General features: G+C 38.3%; 1 protein-coding gene across 1 annotated transcript in view; it reads left to right on the top strand.

The window, feature by feature from the left end:
• LOC126252118 (cilia- and flagella-associated protein 251-like) overlaps positions 1-16,267 on the top strand; it is a 146,439-nt gene that overhangs the window by 22,483 nt on the left and 107,689 nt on the right. The window contains exons 2-3 of the mRNA XM_049953020.1: positions 3,975-4,121; positions 4,210-4,313. Of these exons, the coding sequence (XP_049808977.1) occupies positions 3,975-4,121; positions 4,210-4,313 (251 nt within the window). The remainder of the gene's footprint in view (positions 1-3,974; positions 4,122-4,209; positions 4,314-16,267) is intronic.

Here is a 16,267-nt window from a genome sequence, read left to right as displayed (position 1 = left end):
AGGCCCCGGGAGTAGACAACATTCCATTAGAACTACTGACAGCCTTGGGAGAGACAGTCATGACAAAACTCTACTATCTGGTGAGCAAGATGTATGAGACAGGCGAAATACCCACAGACTTCAAGAAGAATATAATAATTCCAATCCCAAAGAAAGCAGGTGTTGACAGATGTGAAAATTACCGAACTATCAGTTTAATAAGTCACAGCTGCAAAATACTAACACGAATTCTTTACAGACAAATGGAAAAACTGGTAGAAGCGGACCTCGGGGAAGATCAGTTTGGATTCCGTAGAAATGTTGGAACACGTGAGGCAATACTAACCTTACGACTTATCTTAGAAGAAAGATTAAGAAAAGGCAAACCTACGTTTCTAGCATTTGTAGACTTAGAGAAAGCTTTTGACAATGTTAACTGGAATACTCTCTTTCAAATTCTAAAGGTGTCAGGGGTAAAATACAAGGAGCGAAAGGCTATTTACAATTTGAACAGAAACCAGATGGCAGTTATAAGAGTCGAGGGGCATGAAAGGGAAGCAGTGGTTGGGAAAGGAGTGAGACAGGGTTGTAGCCTCTCCCTGATGTTATTCAATCTGTATATTGAGCAAGCAGTAAAGGAAACAAAAGAAAAATTCGGAGTAGGTATTAAAATTCATGGAGAATAAGTAAAAACTTTGAGGTTCGCCGATGACATTGTAATTCTGTCAGAAACAGCAAAGGACTTGGAAGAGCAGTTGAACGGAATGGACAGTGTCTTGAAAGGAGGATATAAGATGAACATCAACAAAAGCAAAACGAGGATAATGGAATGTAGTCAAATTAAATCGGGTGATGCTGAGGGGATTAGATTAGGAAATGAGACACTTAAAGTAGTAAAGGAGTTTTGCTATTTAGGGAGTAAAATAACTGATGATGGTCGAAGTAGAGAGGATATAAAAAGTAGACTGGCAATGGCAAGGAAATCATTTCTGAAGAAGAGAAATTTGTTAACATCGAGTATAGATTTAAGTGTCAGGAAGTCGTTTCTGAAAGTATTTGTATGGAGTGTAGCCATGTATGGAAGTGAAACATGGACGATAAATAGTTTGGACAAGAAGAGAATAGAAGCTTTCGAAATGTGGTGCTACAGAAGAATGCTGAAGATAAGGTGGGTAGATCACGTAACTAATGAGGAGGTATTGAATAGGATTGGGGAGAAGAGAAGTTTGTGGCACAACTTGACTAGAAGAAGGGATCGGTTGGTAGGACATGTTTTGAGGCATCAAGGGATCTCAAATTTAGCATTGGAGGGCAGCGTGGAGGGTAAAAATCGTAGAGGGAGACCAAGATATCAATACACTAAGCAGATTCAGAAGGATGTAGGTTGCAGTAGGTACTGGGAGATAAAGAAGCTTGCACAGGATAGAGTAGCATGGAGAGCTGCATCAAACCAGTCTCAGGACTGAAGACCACAACACAACAACAACAACAGGTACATTATTACTATTATTGATACATTACTATTTATGAAGAACTCTTTCAGAATATGGCAGCAATGGTGAATTAGATATACGTCCACTTCAGCTTTGAATTCTGCAAAAACTTTTTTCTGACTGTATGTTTTTTGGTAATTTCTTAAATATTTTTTTCCAAGTGCTGAACTGCATTTTGGTGGAGCTTGGTTCTTGTTCAGAGTATATGGATGTCCACTTTCTGCCTTATATTGTGTGTGTGTGTACATTTTAAATCGCTTAATACTGTCTGGAGAGGCTCACAAGAAAATGACTGCATATTTCGGAAATGACTGAACATTTGCATAATACACTCATTTTAGGCAGTATTTGCTGCAGTGGCTTTCAAGGATCATCGTCACATAGGAGGATATGCTCAATTTTTTGATGAGGTTGCCAATATGGGTTTCTCACCTGACATTATCCTGGACACAGAGCCCAAGAAACTTTGTTCAGTCAGTTATATTTACAGCTTTTTTTGACAACTGGCTATTCATAGGTTGTGGGGCCTTTTCCTTCACCTTATGAAAGTTTTTCCTTCATTTATGATTAACTTATTGTGTGTGTGCCATTCTGCTATGCTGTCTGTTATCTTTATCATGTTTTCAAGTAGTACGTTTTCCATTTTGGTATTGATGAAAAAGCTTGTGTCTTCAGCAAACTAATAAGACTTGACAATGTACATTTGTTTGTAGATAATTTAAACATATGAGGAACAGCACTGGTCCCAATATTGATCCTTTGGGAACACCATATTTCATCCCATGGTAATCTAAGTAATCGTTTGTAATTTTTTTGCACTTAATGTGTTGTATTTCCACTTTTTGTCTACATCCACAAAGGGATGATCTGACCTGGTGATTATGTTTGCTTGTGATGCCTAGTTGATATAATTTCTGTAGTAGTGCCTCATTATCTTGATACTGAGTGTCTTCAGTAAGTCAACGCATAAACTGGTAATATATTTACCACTGTCCACTTTCTGGTAAATTTCACTCAGAAATTCAGAGACAGCTCCTTCTATACTCATGTCATGCTATGGACAGATCTCAGTATTATAAATTTTATGCCTTTTTATTATTTTATCATGTATACAATCTACATCTGAAGACTGTTTCATTCTTAAGGTTTTTATAAGAGTTAAAAGTTCCTTTTTATTTGTTGGGTACTGATACAATAAGTTATCAGAGCTTAATTATGGTGCATTTTGGTTATTTGGGATAACCTTTCTGAATAGTTGCCCACATATATATTTAAAAATTGTTGTAGAAGGTGTTTGCTACTTTCCTTGTGTCTGTTATTTTATTTTTATCTTGACATAGCTTCATATTGGCACTTCTGGTAGTGACATATCTGCCTGTTTTTTTTTTTTTTTAACTATTTTCCATATAGATTATGCCCTGTTTCCAGCAGATTGTATATATTGTATATATCTTGTATATACAATGTTGTATGTATATATTGTATACAGTGACTTTTTAACCAATGTCTTATATTTTCTGTAGTAAGCATGAAATTCATCACAAATAAGGAAAAGATAGATTGCTACTTACTGTAAAGATTACATGTCAAGTTGTTGACAGGAACAGTGAAAAGACATTTACACAGTAGCTTTCTGTTACAGCCTTCAGCAGAAAAGGAAATATACTTGGAAGGAGAAACAGCATTGGTCGTATTTTTTTGTTTTATTATCCGCAAAATCGATTTTTGGTCACTTAGTGATCATCCTCAGTGCTGTAATATACAATTTAAATTGGTAGGCATTGGTGTCAACAAGCTTAGAACGATCACATAAACATTATAAGCATTTGGTCAATGGCGATACATGTGGTCAGTCAAAATCACTACCGTAATTTATCTTACTGCTAGTTTATGTGATCGCTCTAAGCTTGATGACACCAGTGCCTACCAATTTAAATTGTGTATTACAGCACTTAGGATGGTCACTAAGTGACCCAAAATCGATTTTGCGGATAATAAAACAAAAAAATATGACCAATGCTGTTTCTCCTTCCAAGTATATTCATTATCTGGTCGTGGTGCACAGAACACTCCATGGAGTCGCTAATCAATGAAAAAAACACACACACACTCACTCACACAGGCAAGCACACCTGATGCCCATATGACCACCATATCTGGCAGCTTGGACTGGAATGGCATTGCTCGTATACTGTATCCCTTGTTTCCTTAGCTAACAACTGTCAGAAGGTGCCTGTATTTTGTTCACTTAGCATTCATTCTTCTTTAACTAATTCTGTTTGCTTTGTGGGTTTTTATTATTGTATGGAAAATGGTATACTGCCCACTATGGTCATTAAATCCCATATTTATGGTTCCAATGTGGAAGACATTATTTTCTGCATCATAAGTATTTGGTCAATGGTGATACTTGTGGTCAGTCAAAATCACTACCGTGATTTATCTCATTGCTCTCGGACAAGAAAAGATTTAAGTTTCAGTTTTCTTGCTTTCTTGTTCCAGAATCTGCATTGGTGTTTTGGATACAGTGTGAACAAACCAGTATTGAACCTTACTACAAATGTGCAGTCATACATCTTCTATGTTAGTTCAAATGTTGGTATATTATATGATTATATTAACAAAGAGATGAGATTGCTCCAAGGACATGTAAGTAATGATTACTTATAACATGGCTACAAGCTTTAACTTGCACTATATTATTACCTCTAATGAGTAATATGTATGTTTACTTCAGATAAACCACATCGGTTCATTTGCTATTGACGCAAAAGGCAGGTGGATTGCAACAGCTGATGCAGGAAAGGACAGTGCAGTTATAATATGGGAAACTGAGAAATGGTAACATTATTTAAAATGAGTTGTAATGAACATGTTAACATTTTAGAGGTTCTAGAAAAAAACTGAAAATTTCTGATTTCCCTATGTCTAAATATCATTTTCCTCCTCAATATTTGTATTTAGTTCTTATTGCTGTAATTTAGTATCTGTAGACTTAAATTAACTCACACTCATTGCTATGGCACAATGCAACAATATCACTAAGTGTAACTAGTTGTGAACACCATTACTCTGGGAATTCAGATACATTTTAGAATTTTAGAAAACTAAGTGCATGGAAAAACCTTCTGTTTTATAGTACGTAGGTTTAAATATTTCATTTGAGTACTGTCTGTATATTTAGATAAATGTAATGTAATGGCAAACAAACAGCATCCAGGTGCCAAACAACAATTTTTCTTTTTGTTGAGTTACCCTTCACTTGCCTCCACTTATGCACATGGGCGGAAGATATAAAGTTTTTTTATTTGAAACATTACTACACTATTGTTAATGACAGTTTGCTCTTATTGTAGCTGTTGATAATTACTAAAAATCCATTGCATCTAGGACAGTTCTTATTGAGGGCACTTAATTTTCTGATGTCCACATCTGGTTAGATCCACACAGAAACATTCCCAACAATAGTAGAAGGACATACTGGAACAGAATTTGTCCATCTACCATATTCTAAATGCAACTGTCTTCCATTAAATAAATCTGAGTCCCTTAGTAAAGAGTTTGTGGCAGCATAACATCTCTAACACAGTAAAAGGGGGACTGCTAGCCTTTGAGACAGTGGGAGTTAGTATGCTCTGTATGCTCATAACAATTACATGAGTTATGTCTATTATGCTTACCAATAAATAGTGTTGAAATTGTATTTCTATGCTGTGTCACTATTCTGATGTCACACTGCTGCTACCCCATTTCCCACAAGTTTTTATGATCCTGGTGGGCAAATGGCTGTTCTAAAGTGTCTTCATCAATCATGTTTAACTGAGAAGAAAACACAGTATGTATGGTACCCTGTTCAGGGAGTATTTATAGAATGGAAAATGGGAAGAAGTTTACCATGGACACACAATAGACAAGAAAGTTTATTTTTTCCTAAAAGTACTCTCACAAGATTTTGAACACAGTTTTCCTTTATAAAACGTCAAGAACATTGGCACATTGATAAATAATGGTTCAAGTGCCAAAAAATGAAAATTTGAGTTATTGATGAAATTCAGCAGTAAGTAACAAGGCCAGCAGCATATATTCTGTCACAAGCACCAGAACAGTGGGAGACAATGCTTACAGCTGTTACAAAATGGTGCTTGTGTCCAACACTAACATTGATGTTCCAATGAAGAGTCATTGGCCAACTCTCTGTTTATATCTTGGCATGCTATTGTGTGAACTGCTGACAATGGAAGTAGCTCTGTAGTTTGTTTGCAATGATAGGGCATTGCTGAAGTAATTATTACATATAAATAAAAACCAAAATTCCAGCCTGTCCAGTGGTATCTGCAATACAAGTTCCAGTACACAAGGTTGCCAGGAGGGTCAACACCATCTTGTAGAAGAAACTGAACTTCAAAGGGAAATATAGCATTAAGAACAGTTTGGATTTATTTAACAAGTTAACGGATGTTAAGGTTCCAAAAAATGCATAAGTTATTTTTGATGTGCACAGCTTGTTCATAAGTATTCCAGTGAAAGATTGTCTAGATATGGTGTCACAATCATTGTATTCATACAACATTAATCCGGAAGAACAGCTGAGCATTTTAGAAATGTTCATGGACAAGTGGGAGACTGATTTTCTTAAGAGGGAACCACTGGAAAAACATGTTGTGTATTGGTATAGATATGTTGATGATATTATTTGTGTATGGAAAGGTTCCAACAGACAACTCCACAAATTTGTGAAAATATAAACCAGTGGCACACTAATGTAAAGATCAGCATGGAGTTGGGAGGGGAAAGGGGGGAGGGGCAGCATAAATTTCTTGGACATTAGCTTAAATACAAGAGACAAAAGACACAAATTTAAAATTTATCGAAAAGACTCCTTCACTGACACATTCATCCCAGCTTCCTCCCATCATCTGACAGTCTATGAATATGCAGCATTTTACAACATGATCCATCATCTCCTTTCTATCCCTATGTCTCAAGAAGACTTTGACCAGGAAATTAATACAATAAAAACAATAGCCACAAATAATTAATTTGACCCCAACTTCATTGTCAAAATTCTAGGCAAAAAGATGAAGAAGCAAGCCAGGTCCCTACTGTCCCCAATGAAAAACAAAGACAAATTGGAAAAGAAATGGTGCAGATCACCTTGTAATAGGAAAACATCAAACAGACTAAGTAACATTTAGAAGGCAAAGGGTTTCTCTGAGGTTTTCTGTGTCCCTCAGGCAATAGGTAGTTGCCTTTTTCAGTGCAAAAGAAAAATGACCAGCCATCACAAAAAGTGGGATTTATAAAATATTACAAGTGTCAGTCTTGCTGCATTGGACAGACAGGGAAGTCAATCTGCACAGGCTTAAAGAACATCATAGACGCTGTGGATTGAAGAAGTCTCATTCAGCCTTTGTGGAAAATTGCCTTAACATTAACCACAATAGGTAATAGATGTCCAAATTTTACACACAGAGGAAAAGTGGGCTAAACTCAGCCAGTTAGAGATTTTTGAAGTAAAGAAACAGATGTGTACATTACCCACACCTATTATTAAAGAAGCAAATCCAATTCAATTATTCACCTCCTTTAGATGATATCACAACTTCAGGATAGAAGTAAAACTTTGGGCTTCATTCATTAGTAAATAAAAATTTCTTGGCTGATGCCTACCTGTATTCCTAGGTATGTTTAGCCATGATAGTATAATTGCTGAATTGTATAATTCCATATGCAATTTATCAAAAATTGTCATTGAAGTAATTTTACATTAAGCCAAGTATCGATACAAGAGGAAACTGAGATGACTATTTTTGCTTATCATCATTTTTATCTATGTATTATCATCTTTGGTATCAGTAATGTACTTGAAAATGGTCTTATGGACCGAAACCTAGGTTGTGCAGCAACAGTAATAAAATTTGTGAAACAAGGCTAAAAACAGTGTTTGTTTAGGTCATTTATAAGTAATACACAATATTACAAAATAAAAAGGACAACTGGGACAAAAAGGAGGAAGAGAGGTGAAGGAAGTGCTCAAAGTGGAAGGAAGAAACTACTCAGTGGAGAAAAGGAACTCACAAAGGCAATATTGTTTTTTTCAGCTAAATTTATCATAAAGCTTGGAACCAACATAAGTGATATTAATGTATTTTAATGCATTTAATTTATTATTGAAACAAATTTCTATCAAGAAAAGTCATCATTCTGATTATGAGGTTATTCATCTCTTGCTCTCCCTCATGATTTTTACTCCTCACACTTCCCTCTGTACTAAATTGGCAATCCCTGGATGTCTCAAAATGTGTCCTGTCAATCCATCCCTTCTTCTGATCAAGTTGTGCCACAAATTTCTTCTCTCCCCACTTCTATTTGGTCCTCATTATTTATGTGATTTACCCATCTAATATCAGGGTGTGTATGACCTGGGACAACCAGGATATCCGGGAAAAACCCGGAAATTTTTTAATCTGGGAGAAAACCGGGAAAAACCCGGGAAGTTTTTAGAATTCTGGGAATTTTTCATTGTTTTAGTTTTCTGTTAAATTTTTGTAATTTTGACTGGTAAGAACTAACACTCTAACAAAGGATATTACTGTATCCTGCTACTGCAGAATAATACTTCAACAATAAAACATAAACAAGAGAAAAAAATGAAAATAACTTAAATTGCTTAAATCGCAAAGGAAATGTGCTATATACAACAACGACACACAGCGCTCATGCAAGCATCTGCCAACAGTGAAGTGTGTCAAAGGCTTTAGGAAGACTATGCAATGCTTCATGACAACAAATTGCCTCCGATGAGCATGAAATCACAACTGCTTGCATTAGATTCGTTTTAGCAGTTATGAGCGGGCTCATGCACACGCACAGTTGAGTCGCATTTGAGTGGTACATTCTCCCACTCCTGGCTACAGGAATGTGGCTGTTGGCTGTGCAAGCAGTCGCAGCAAGCAGCTAGATGCTACCAGGAGAAGGGGCACCATATTCATTTTCTTGATTCATATTCTTCATAACTTGTTTCACAAAATGCCTAGCATTCAGCACACATTGGTCTATCAATTATTCATATGATTTTGAAATTCATCGCTGTTGGTTTTTGAACATTTTTTAACACAGTTTAAATTGATTGCTGAATGAATCATAAGTTGATTTTTGAATGCATGCATAGTGTATGTGAAGTCTCTGTCAGGAGAATTCTCATCTCGTCTATAAATAAACTTTCTGCAGACAAAAGGGGACAGGGCTATATGACCTGAGCGGAGTAAAGCCAAATGGATGAATGCAAAAATTCCTGTCTGATTATGTGGTTGATTGGGTTTGTGAATGATAAGCATTGTTATAATTACTAGCCAAATCCATAGATTCGGACTACCAGAATGGAAATAAATGACTAACAGGAATAACAGATGAGAAAGGTTACGTATTATCTTCTTGGTGTATCCAGGAAAATGAAATTTTGACAGGTCCCCAACTAGCAGCTGCTTAAGTTCTATTCTGGAAGTAATGTGGAAAACATGTTGTACGAACATGTAACAACGCCTAACCAGGGAATAATTGTGGGGTAACTAAACCTGTGATTCTGGCAGGCGAACAAATTTTGACAATGGCAGGAATAGCTACAGAATTGGTGATGATTGTTTGTTAGAACGAGGAAGGAGAAGAAACGGGGACATCACACAAATTATGGAAGAATAAGATGATTCCAAATGCATATAAAATTTTCGTAATACTACTTTTTGATCTTTTGCTTGAGAAACTTGTGTGTATGAATTAAATGTGAAACTATGAGAATTTCCTAAGATAAAGCTTTTGGCTTGTAGTAGGCCTAATAGGCATTCCATATTGGTACTTAGTGAATTATATTCTGTCGTGTTATAACAATGACCATTTGTGCCAAAACAGTCTCGTTTATTTGGTGTGTGTTACAAAATTGCTGCAATATTAGAAAGGCCTATTTTGTTTTGTCTAGCGACAGTGACAAAATAGACATAATCAGATCGAGAAACCACACCAGTCTTAATATCAGGTCGAGGTCTACTTCAGTGGGAATATGGACATACGAATGTGCACATTTTAGTACGGTTCACGAAATTCCGATGCTCTTGGAGTATCCTCTGATGTCTTGTTTCTTTAATGACATAATGTATGATCTTTCAATGCTTTACATGTACGTACATACAGGCTTCCTAAGTCATGGTAGCTCTGAAAGCACGGTGTCGCTTGTTATCTGTGCTCTCTGGCAACTGCTGAAACGAACCTATTTATAACAGGTCATGGGAAAATATTGCGAATGGTGGTTTGAAAAGCATTACTTTCAAAGTAAATATCCTTCTGTGTAAGTTGAACTATGTGTGAGAATGTACGATGAATTTCTTAAATCACAGAGCGTTTGACTCTCATTTAAAAATCAACTCTTTGATGATGAGCCATTGTGAAAAATTTTGAAACCTGAAGATTAGACATTTATGTCATTATTAAAAATTTTACTGGCACATTTGTGTGATATGTCTTAAAGTGTAACACGCACAAAAAAGATCAACATTATATGCGAAAGCTAAGCTTCTTTTGCAGCTTATTAACCTTTGAGACCAATATTATATGTGAAAGCTTTGATTTTCTTGTAGCAATGCTATGTATATTAATTTAAACTATTACTTTCCCTGTTTGTGTGTTCGTGCTTCTTAACAGTGATGTTGCTGGTGGATGAGTGCATCACGTGACCTATGCTCTGAATATCAGCTGTCATCAGCTGGCGAGATCACGTGACATGAGCTACGACTGGCTTACAAAAGCATATTGCAATCTCGATTTCAATGATTTGGAAAGTAACATGCGATGTTTGGTGGAATTCCAATGTATACTTGTGTAATACGAAAATACTCAGCTTACATGCTGCTGCATATCAAAGATATTTCTAAAACGTGTCTTTTTCCCTGAGTTTTGTTTTCTAAAATGCCGGGAAATTCTATGCCTGTGTATAAAGCCATAACAATTCAAAGGATTGATAAGTTTTGCAGTTGCAGTGGAAAATATACTGTCACTTAATGCAGAAAAAGTGAGTTTTCACCTGGGAGAAAGTGTATTTTTAACCGGCAAATCCAAGAATAATCTGGGAATTTTTTTCTCTTGTCCGTGTATACACCCTGTAATATTCAGCATTCTTCTGTAGCACACATTTCAGAAGCTTCTATTCTCTTTTTGCCTAAACTGTTTTATCATCCATGTTTCACTCCCGTGCATGGTTACAGTCCATACAGATACTTTCAGAAAAAACTTCCAGATACTTAAATAAATCTATATTCGATGTTAACAGATTTTTCTTCAGAAAACTTTTTCTTGCCATTGCCAGTCTACATTTTATGTCCACTCTACTTCAGCCATCATTAGTTATTTGGCTGCCCACATAACAAAACTCATCTGCTACTTCAAGAATCTCATTTCCTAATCCAGTTCCCCACAGCACCACCTTATTTAATTTGACTACATTCCATTGTCCTTGTTTTGGTTTTGTTGATGTTCATCTTACATCCTCCTTTCAAGACACTGACCATTCTTTTCAAATGCTGTTCCAAGTCGTTTGCTGTCTTTGACAGAATTACAATGTCATCAGGAAAATTCAATTTTTTTATTTATTCCATGGAATTTAATTCCTATTCTAAATTTTTCTTTGGTTTCCTTTTCTCAATTTTCAGACTGAATAACATTGGGGATGGGCTACAACTGTGTCTCACTCCCTTCTCAACCTTCCACTAAGTCTATAAATGTAGGTTGCCTTTCCTTAACCTATCTTCCAAGAGAAGTCATAGGGTCAGTATTGCCTTGCATGTTTCTACATTTCTCTAGAATCCAAATTAATCTTCCCTGAGGTTGGTGTCTACCAGTTTTTCCATTCTTTTGTAAAGAATTTGTGCTATATGCACAACTGTTATTACCTACTTTCCTTGGAACTGGAATTATTCTTCTTAAAGTCTGAGGGAATTTTGCTTTTCTCATAGGTCTTGCACACCAGATGGAAGAGCTTTGACATGGTTGGCTCTCCCAAGGCTATCAGTAGTTCTGATGGAATGTCATCTACTCCTGAGGCCTTGTTTCAATAGATAACTACCTGCATGGAATCATTTACTAACCTGCAAAGACCCAAGTATGGTGATTTAAAAATATTATTATATATATTTGGTTTCACTCTTTCAGATTTCATGTAAATGTCAATTTAAATGCAGATGGCTTTCATACGACCAGAAATTTATGTTGTTTGCTGAGATCCATTCACTAAAAGACACTGTGAAGCAAAATACATATTGTTGTGACTCGCCGATCATTCAAAGCGCCGCCGCACAATCATGCGCATCCTCTACGTGCGGCGCTGTCTGCCAGCCATGCAGCAGCTGCGCCACCTAAGCAGCCAGCCGAGCAGCGGCCGCTAGACTGGGACTCAGTGCTCATTTCGAATGTTAATGTGTGCACATGTCTTGCTTGTCAACTTACTCTGTGACTTATATGTGTTGTGTCGTTCTGAAATATATGTGTTCAACTTGACGTTATAACAATTGGCGATGAGGATGGGATTTTTCCTTTTCACCGTTGACCCACAGGTTTCCATGGCTACTGTCGAGCAACTATTGCAAAGTCTACTTGAACAGCAAACACTTCTAACAGCGGCGATTCGCGATTTCGTCGCGGCGTCAAATGGGGGGTGTTTCTCATCGTTGGCTATACCTCCTTTTCCTCCTTACGACGAGACAGCGGAAGACTGGTCTGATTATGAAAAACGTCTTCGACAGCAGTTCTTGACATTTCATGTCACGGACGAACAACCATGTAAGTCTCTGTTCCTTTCCTGGATTTCACCTCAAATGTATCGGTTGTTGTCACAATTGGATCCTTTGAAGGATCCTGCGTCTTTGTCGCTTGCTGAAATGTGCTCACTTCTGTCTGTCTATTTTCAAAAGCAAACGCATGTGGTAGCCTCTCGTGTTGCCTTTTATCGTTGTGAAAAACAGCTGCATCAATCCTATTGTGCTTGGGCTGCTGAACTTCACGGCCTCAGTCGAAAGTGTCAGTTTGTTACTGACGTTCACAAAGAATCCTATGCCGATTCCATAGTACGGGATGCTATTATCCGGTCGGCGCCCGACAAAGAAGTTCGGCAACGTGCCCTTCAGTTGGCAAATCCGACTCTAGGTGAAGTTCTCTCTATTGTGGAGTCTTTTGAAATTTCTCGCGCCGCTGGGGCGCAAATAGAGGTGAGGGGTGATGTCAGGGAAATACACCCTCTGCGCGCTGTTGACGATGCGTGCAGCACGTCCCCGCCGGCCGACGTGGCCACAGTGCGCTCCCACGCGCAGCCTCGGCCTCACCGTAAACAACCCGCTAAGAAACTGCAGCAAAATCCCTGGCAACTTCCTTCATGTCCACGGTGTTTTATGAAACATTCACGCGATGATTGTCCCCAACATTGGGCCGTGTGTCACAAATGCAAAAAGAAGGGTCATGTGTCATCCGTTTGCAAATCCGACCGCATACCTGATGTTCATGAACATGACGCTGATTCTGCTTCTGTGTTGTCTGTCAGTTGCACTTCTTCCCTTTCAGGGAAGTTATTCCTCAATGTCCAAATCCTTGGTCGAGATGTTCGCATGCAGGTGGATACTGGTTCTGCTGCCACTATAATTAATTCTCAGACGTATCTTCAGTTGGGTTCTCCACTCCTGTCACCTGTCACTCGGCAATTACGGACGTACAATAAACAGAAGATTTCTGTCTTGGGACAATTTAATGCTGAGGTATCTTACCTATCCGTCGTTTGCACTGTTCCCATATTTGTGGTGGACCAGAGTAACGCAGAGAATCTTTTTTGTTTCGATGCCTTTCGTGTTTTTGGGTTCTCTATAGATGACTCTGTCAATATCGTCTCTGATGCTATTCCTTATGCTCCATTGGATTCCTTGTCGACGACATTTACGTCCCTTTTTTCTCCTGGGTTAGGCCGTGCAAATGACTTTGAATCTCATATCATATCGGCCTAAGTTTTTTTGGGCTCGGCCCATTCCTGTCTGCTTGTGTCTGTGTATGTGCGGATGGATATGTGTGTGTGTGCGAGTGTATACCTGTCCTTTTTTCCCCCTAAGGTAAGTCTTTCCGCTCCCGGCATTGGAATGACTCCTTACCCTCTCCCTTAAAACCCACATCCTTTCATCTTTCCCTCTCCTTCCCTCTTTCCCGACGAAGCAACCATTGTTTGTGAAAGCTTGAATTTTGTGTGTATGTTTGTGTTTGTTTGTGTGTCTGTCGACCTGCCAGCCACTTTTGGTAAGTCACATCATCTTTGTTTTTAGATATATTTTTCCTACGTGGAATGTTTCCCTCTATTATAATCATATCATTAATTTGAACCCAACAATTACGTTTGTTATTGTCGCTGTTGCATTTCGAAATCTTTCCTGTCGTCTTATTTTCTCTTTCTGTTTTTACCAGTAGTCTCACTTTGTATTCAAATGGTTCAAATGGCTCTGAGCACTATGGGACTCAACTGCTGAGGTCATTAGTCCCCTAGAACTTAGAACTAGTTAAACCTAACTAACCTAAGGACAGCACACACATCCATGCCCGAGGCAGGATTCGAACCTGCGACCGTAGCGGTCTCGTGGTTCCAGACTGCAGCGCCAGAACCGCGCGGCCACTTCGGTTGGCACTTTGTATTCACCTTCCCCTTTTTACCGTAATCTACTATACAATTTCATCCCGCCTATATATACTCAATAATACGTAACCCATTTCCAAACCATAACCAAAAAAATTTATTTTCCGCTTTCAACACTACCGCTGCTATAAAATCCACCGTTTCTAGTTCAATAACAGTTGCTTTCACGTATTAAACAACCATTTCGGCTAGTTCTAATAACTTTCACTTTATTTCCACTTCCGTTTTTCGCACATCACTGATCATTTTTAGCCGCTCCCCACAGGTTTTAACGTCATTATTTCTTCGTCAGACAATTGTTAGCCCCATTTTCGTAATCTTTCAGCACAACACCACTCCTTTTAATACATTTACACGTAGTTTTTTCGAAATTTTCCCGAATTATATTAATTAAAAACAGAGATTCCATGACTTACCAAACGGGAAAGCGCTGGTAGATAGGCACAATAAAAAACACACAAACACACACACATTGTGTGTTTTTTATTGTGCCTATCTACCAGCGCTTTCCCGTTTGGTAAGTCATGGAATCTCTGTTTTTAATATATTTTTCCCATGTTGAATGTTTCTTTCTATATATATATATATGTTTCCCTCTATTATAACCATATATATATATATATATATATATATATATATACAGGGGTATTACAAATGATTGAAGCGATTTCATAAATTCACTGTAGCTCCATTCATTGACATATGGTCTCGACACACTACAGATACGTAGAAAAACTCATAAAGTTTTGTTCGGCTGAAGCCGCACTTCAGGTTTCTGCCGCCAGAGCGCTCGAGAGCGCAGTGAGACAAAATGGCGACAGGAGCCGAGAAAGCGTATGTCGTGCTTGAAATGCACTCACATCAGTCAGTCATAACAGTGCAACGACACTTCAGGACGAAGTTCAACAAAGATCCACCAACTGCTAACTCCATTCAGCGATGGTATGCGCAGTTTAAAGCTTCTGGATGCCTCTGTAAGGGGAAATCAACGGGTCGGCCTGCAGTGAGCGAAGAAACGGTTGAACGCGTGCGCAAGTTTCACGCGTAGCTCGCGGAAGTTGACGAATAAAGCAAGCAGGGAGCTAAACGTACAACAGCCGACGGTTTGGAAAATCTTACGGAAAAGGCTAAAGCAGAAGCCTTACCATTTACAATTGCTACAAGCCCTGACACCCGATGACAAAGTCAAATGCTTTGAATTTTCGGCGCGGTTGCAACAGCTCATGGAAGAGGATGTGTTCAGTGCGAAACTTGTTTTCAGTGATGAAGCAACATTTTTTCTTAATGGTGAAGTGAACAGACACAATGTGCGAATCTGGGCGGTAGAGAATCCTCACGCATTCGTGCAGCAAATTCGCAATTCACCAAGAGTTAACGTGTTTTGTGCAATCTCACGGTTTAAAGTTTACGGCCCATTTTTCTTCTGCGAAAAACACGTTACAGGACACGTGTATCTGGACATGCTGAAAAATTGGCTCATGCCACAACTGGAGACCGACAGCGCCGACTCCATCTTTCAACAGGATGGTGCTCCACCGCACTTCCATCATGATGTTCGGCATTTCTTAAACAGGAGATTGGAAAACCGATGGATCGGTCATGGTGGAGATCATGATCAGCAATTCATGTCATGGCCTCCATGCTCTCCCGACTTAACCCCATGTGATTTCTTTCTGTGGGGTTATGTGAAAGATTCAGTGTTTAAACCTCCTCTACCAAGAAATGTGCCAGAACTGCGAGCTTGCATCAACGATGCTTTCGAACATATATGTCTGCTTGTGTCTGTATATGTGTGGATGGATATGTGTGTGTGTGCGAGTGTATACCCGTCCTTTTTCCCCCTAAGGTAAGTCTTTCCGCTCCCGGGATTGGAATGACTCCTTCCCCTCTCCCTTAAAACCCACATCCTTTCGTCTTTCCCTCTCATTCCCTCTTTCCTGATGAGGCAACAGTTTGTTGCGAAAGCTTGAATTTTGTGTGTATGTTTGTGTTTGTTTGTGTGTCTGTCGACCTGCCAGCACTTTCATTTGGTAAGTCACATCATATATATATATATATATATATATATATATATATATATATATATATATAT

This window comes from Schistocerca nitens, chromosome 1 (assembly GCF_023898315.1).
Source record: "Schistocerca nitens isolate TAMUIC-IGC-003100 chromosome 1, iqSchNite1.1, whole genome shotgun sequence".
Lineage (NCBI taxonomy): Eukaryota > Metazoa > Arthropoda > Insecta > Orthoptera > Acrididae > Schistocerca > Schistocerca nitens.
Note: the sequence above shows the minus strand (reverse complement) of the source record. Positions and strands in the feature narration are given on the sequence as shown.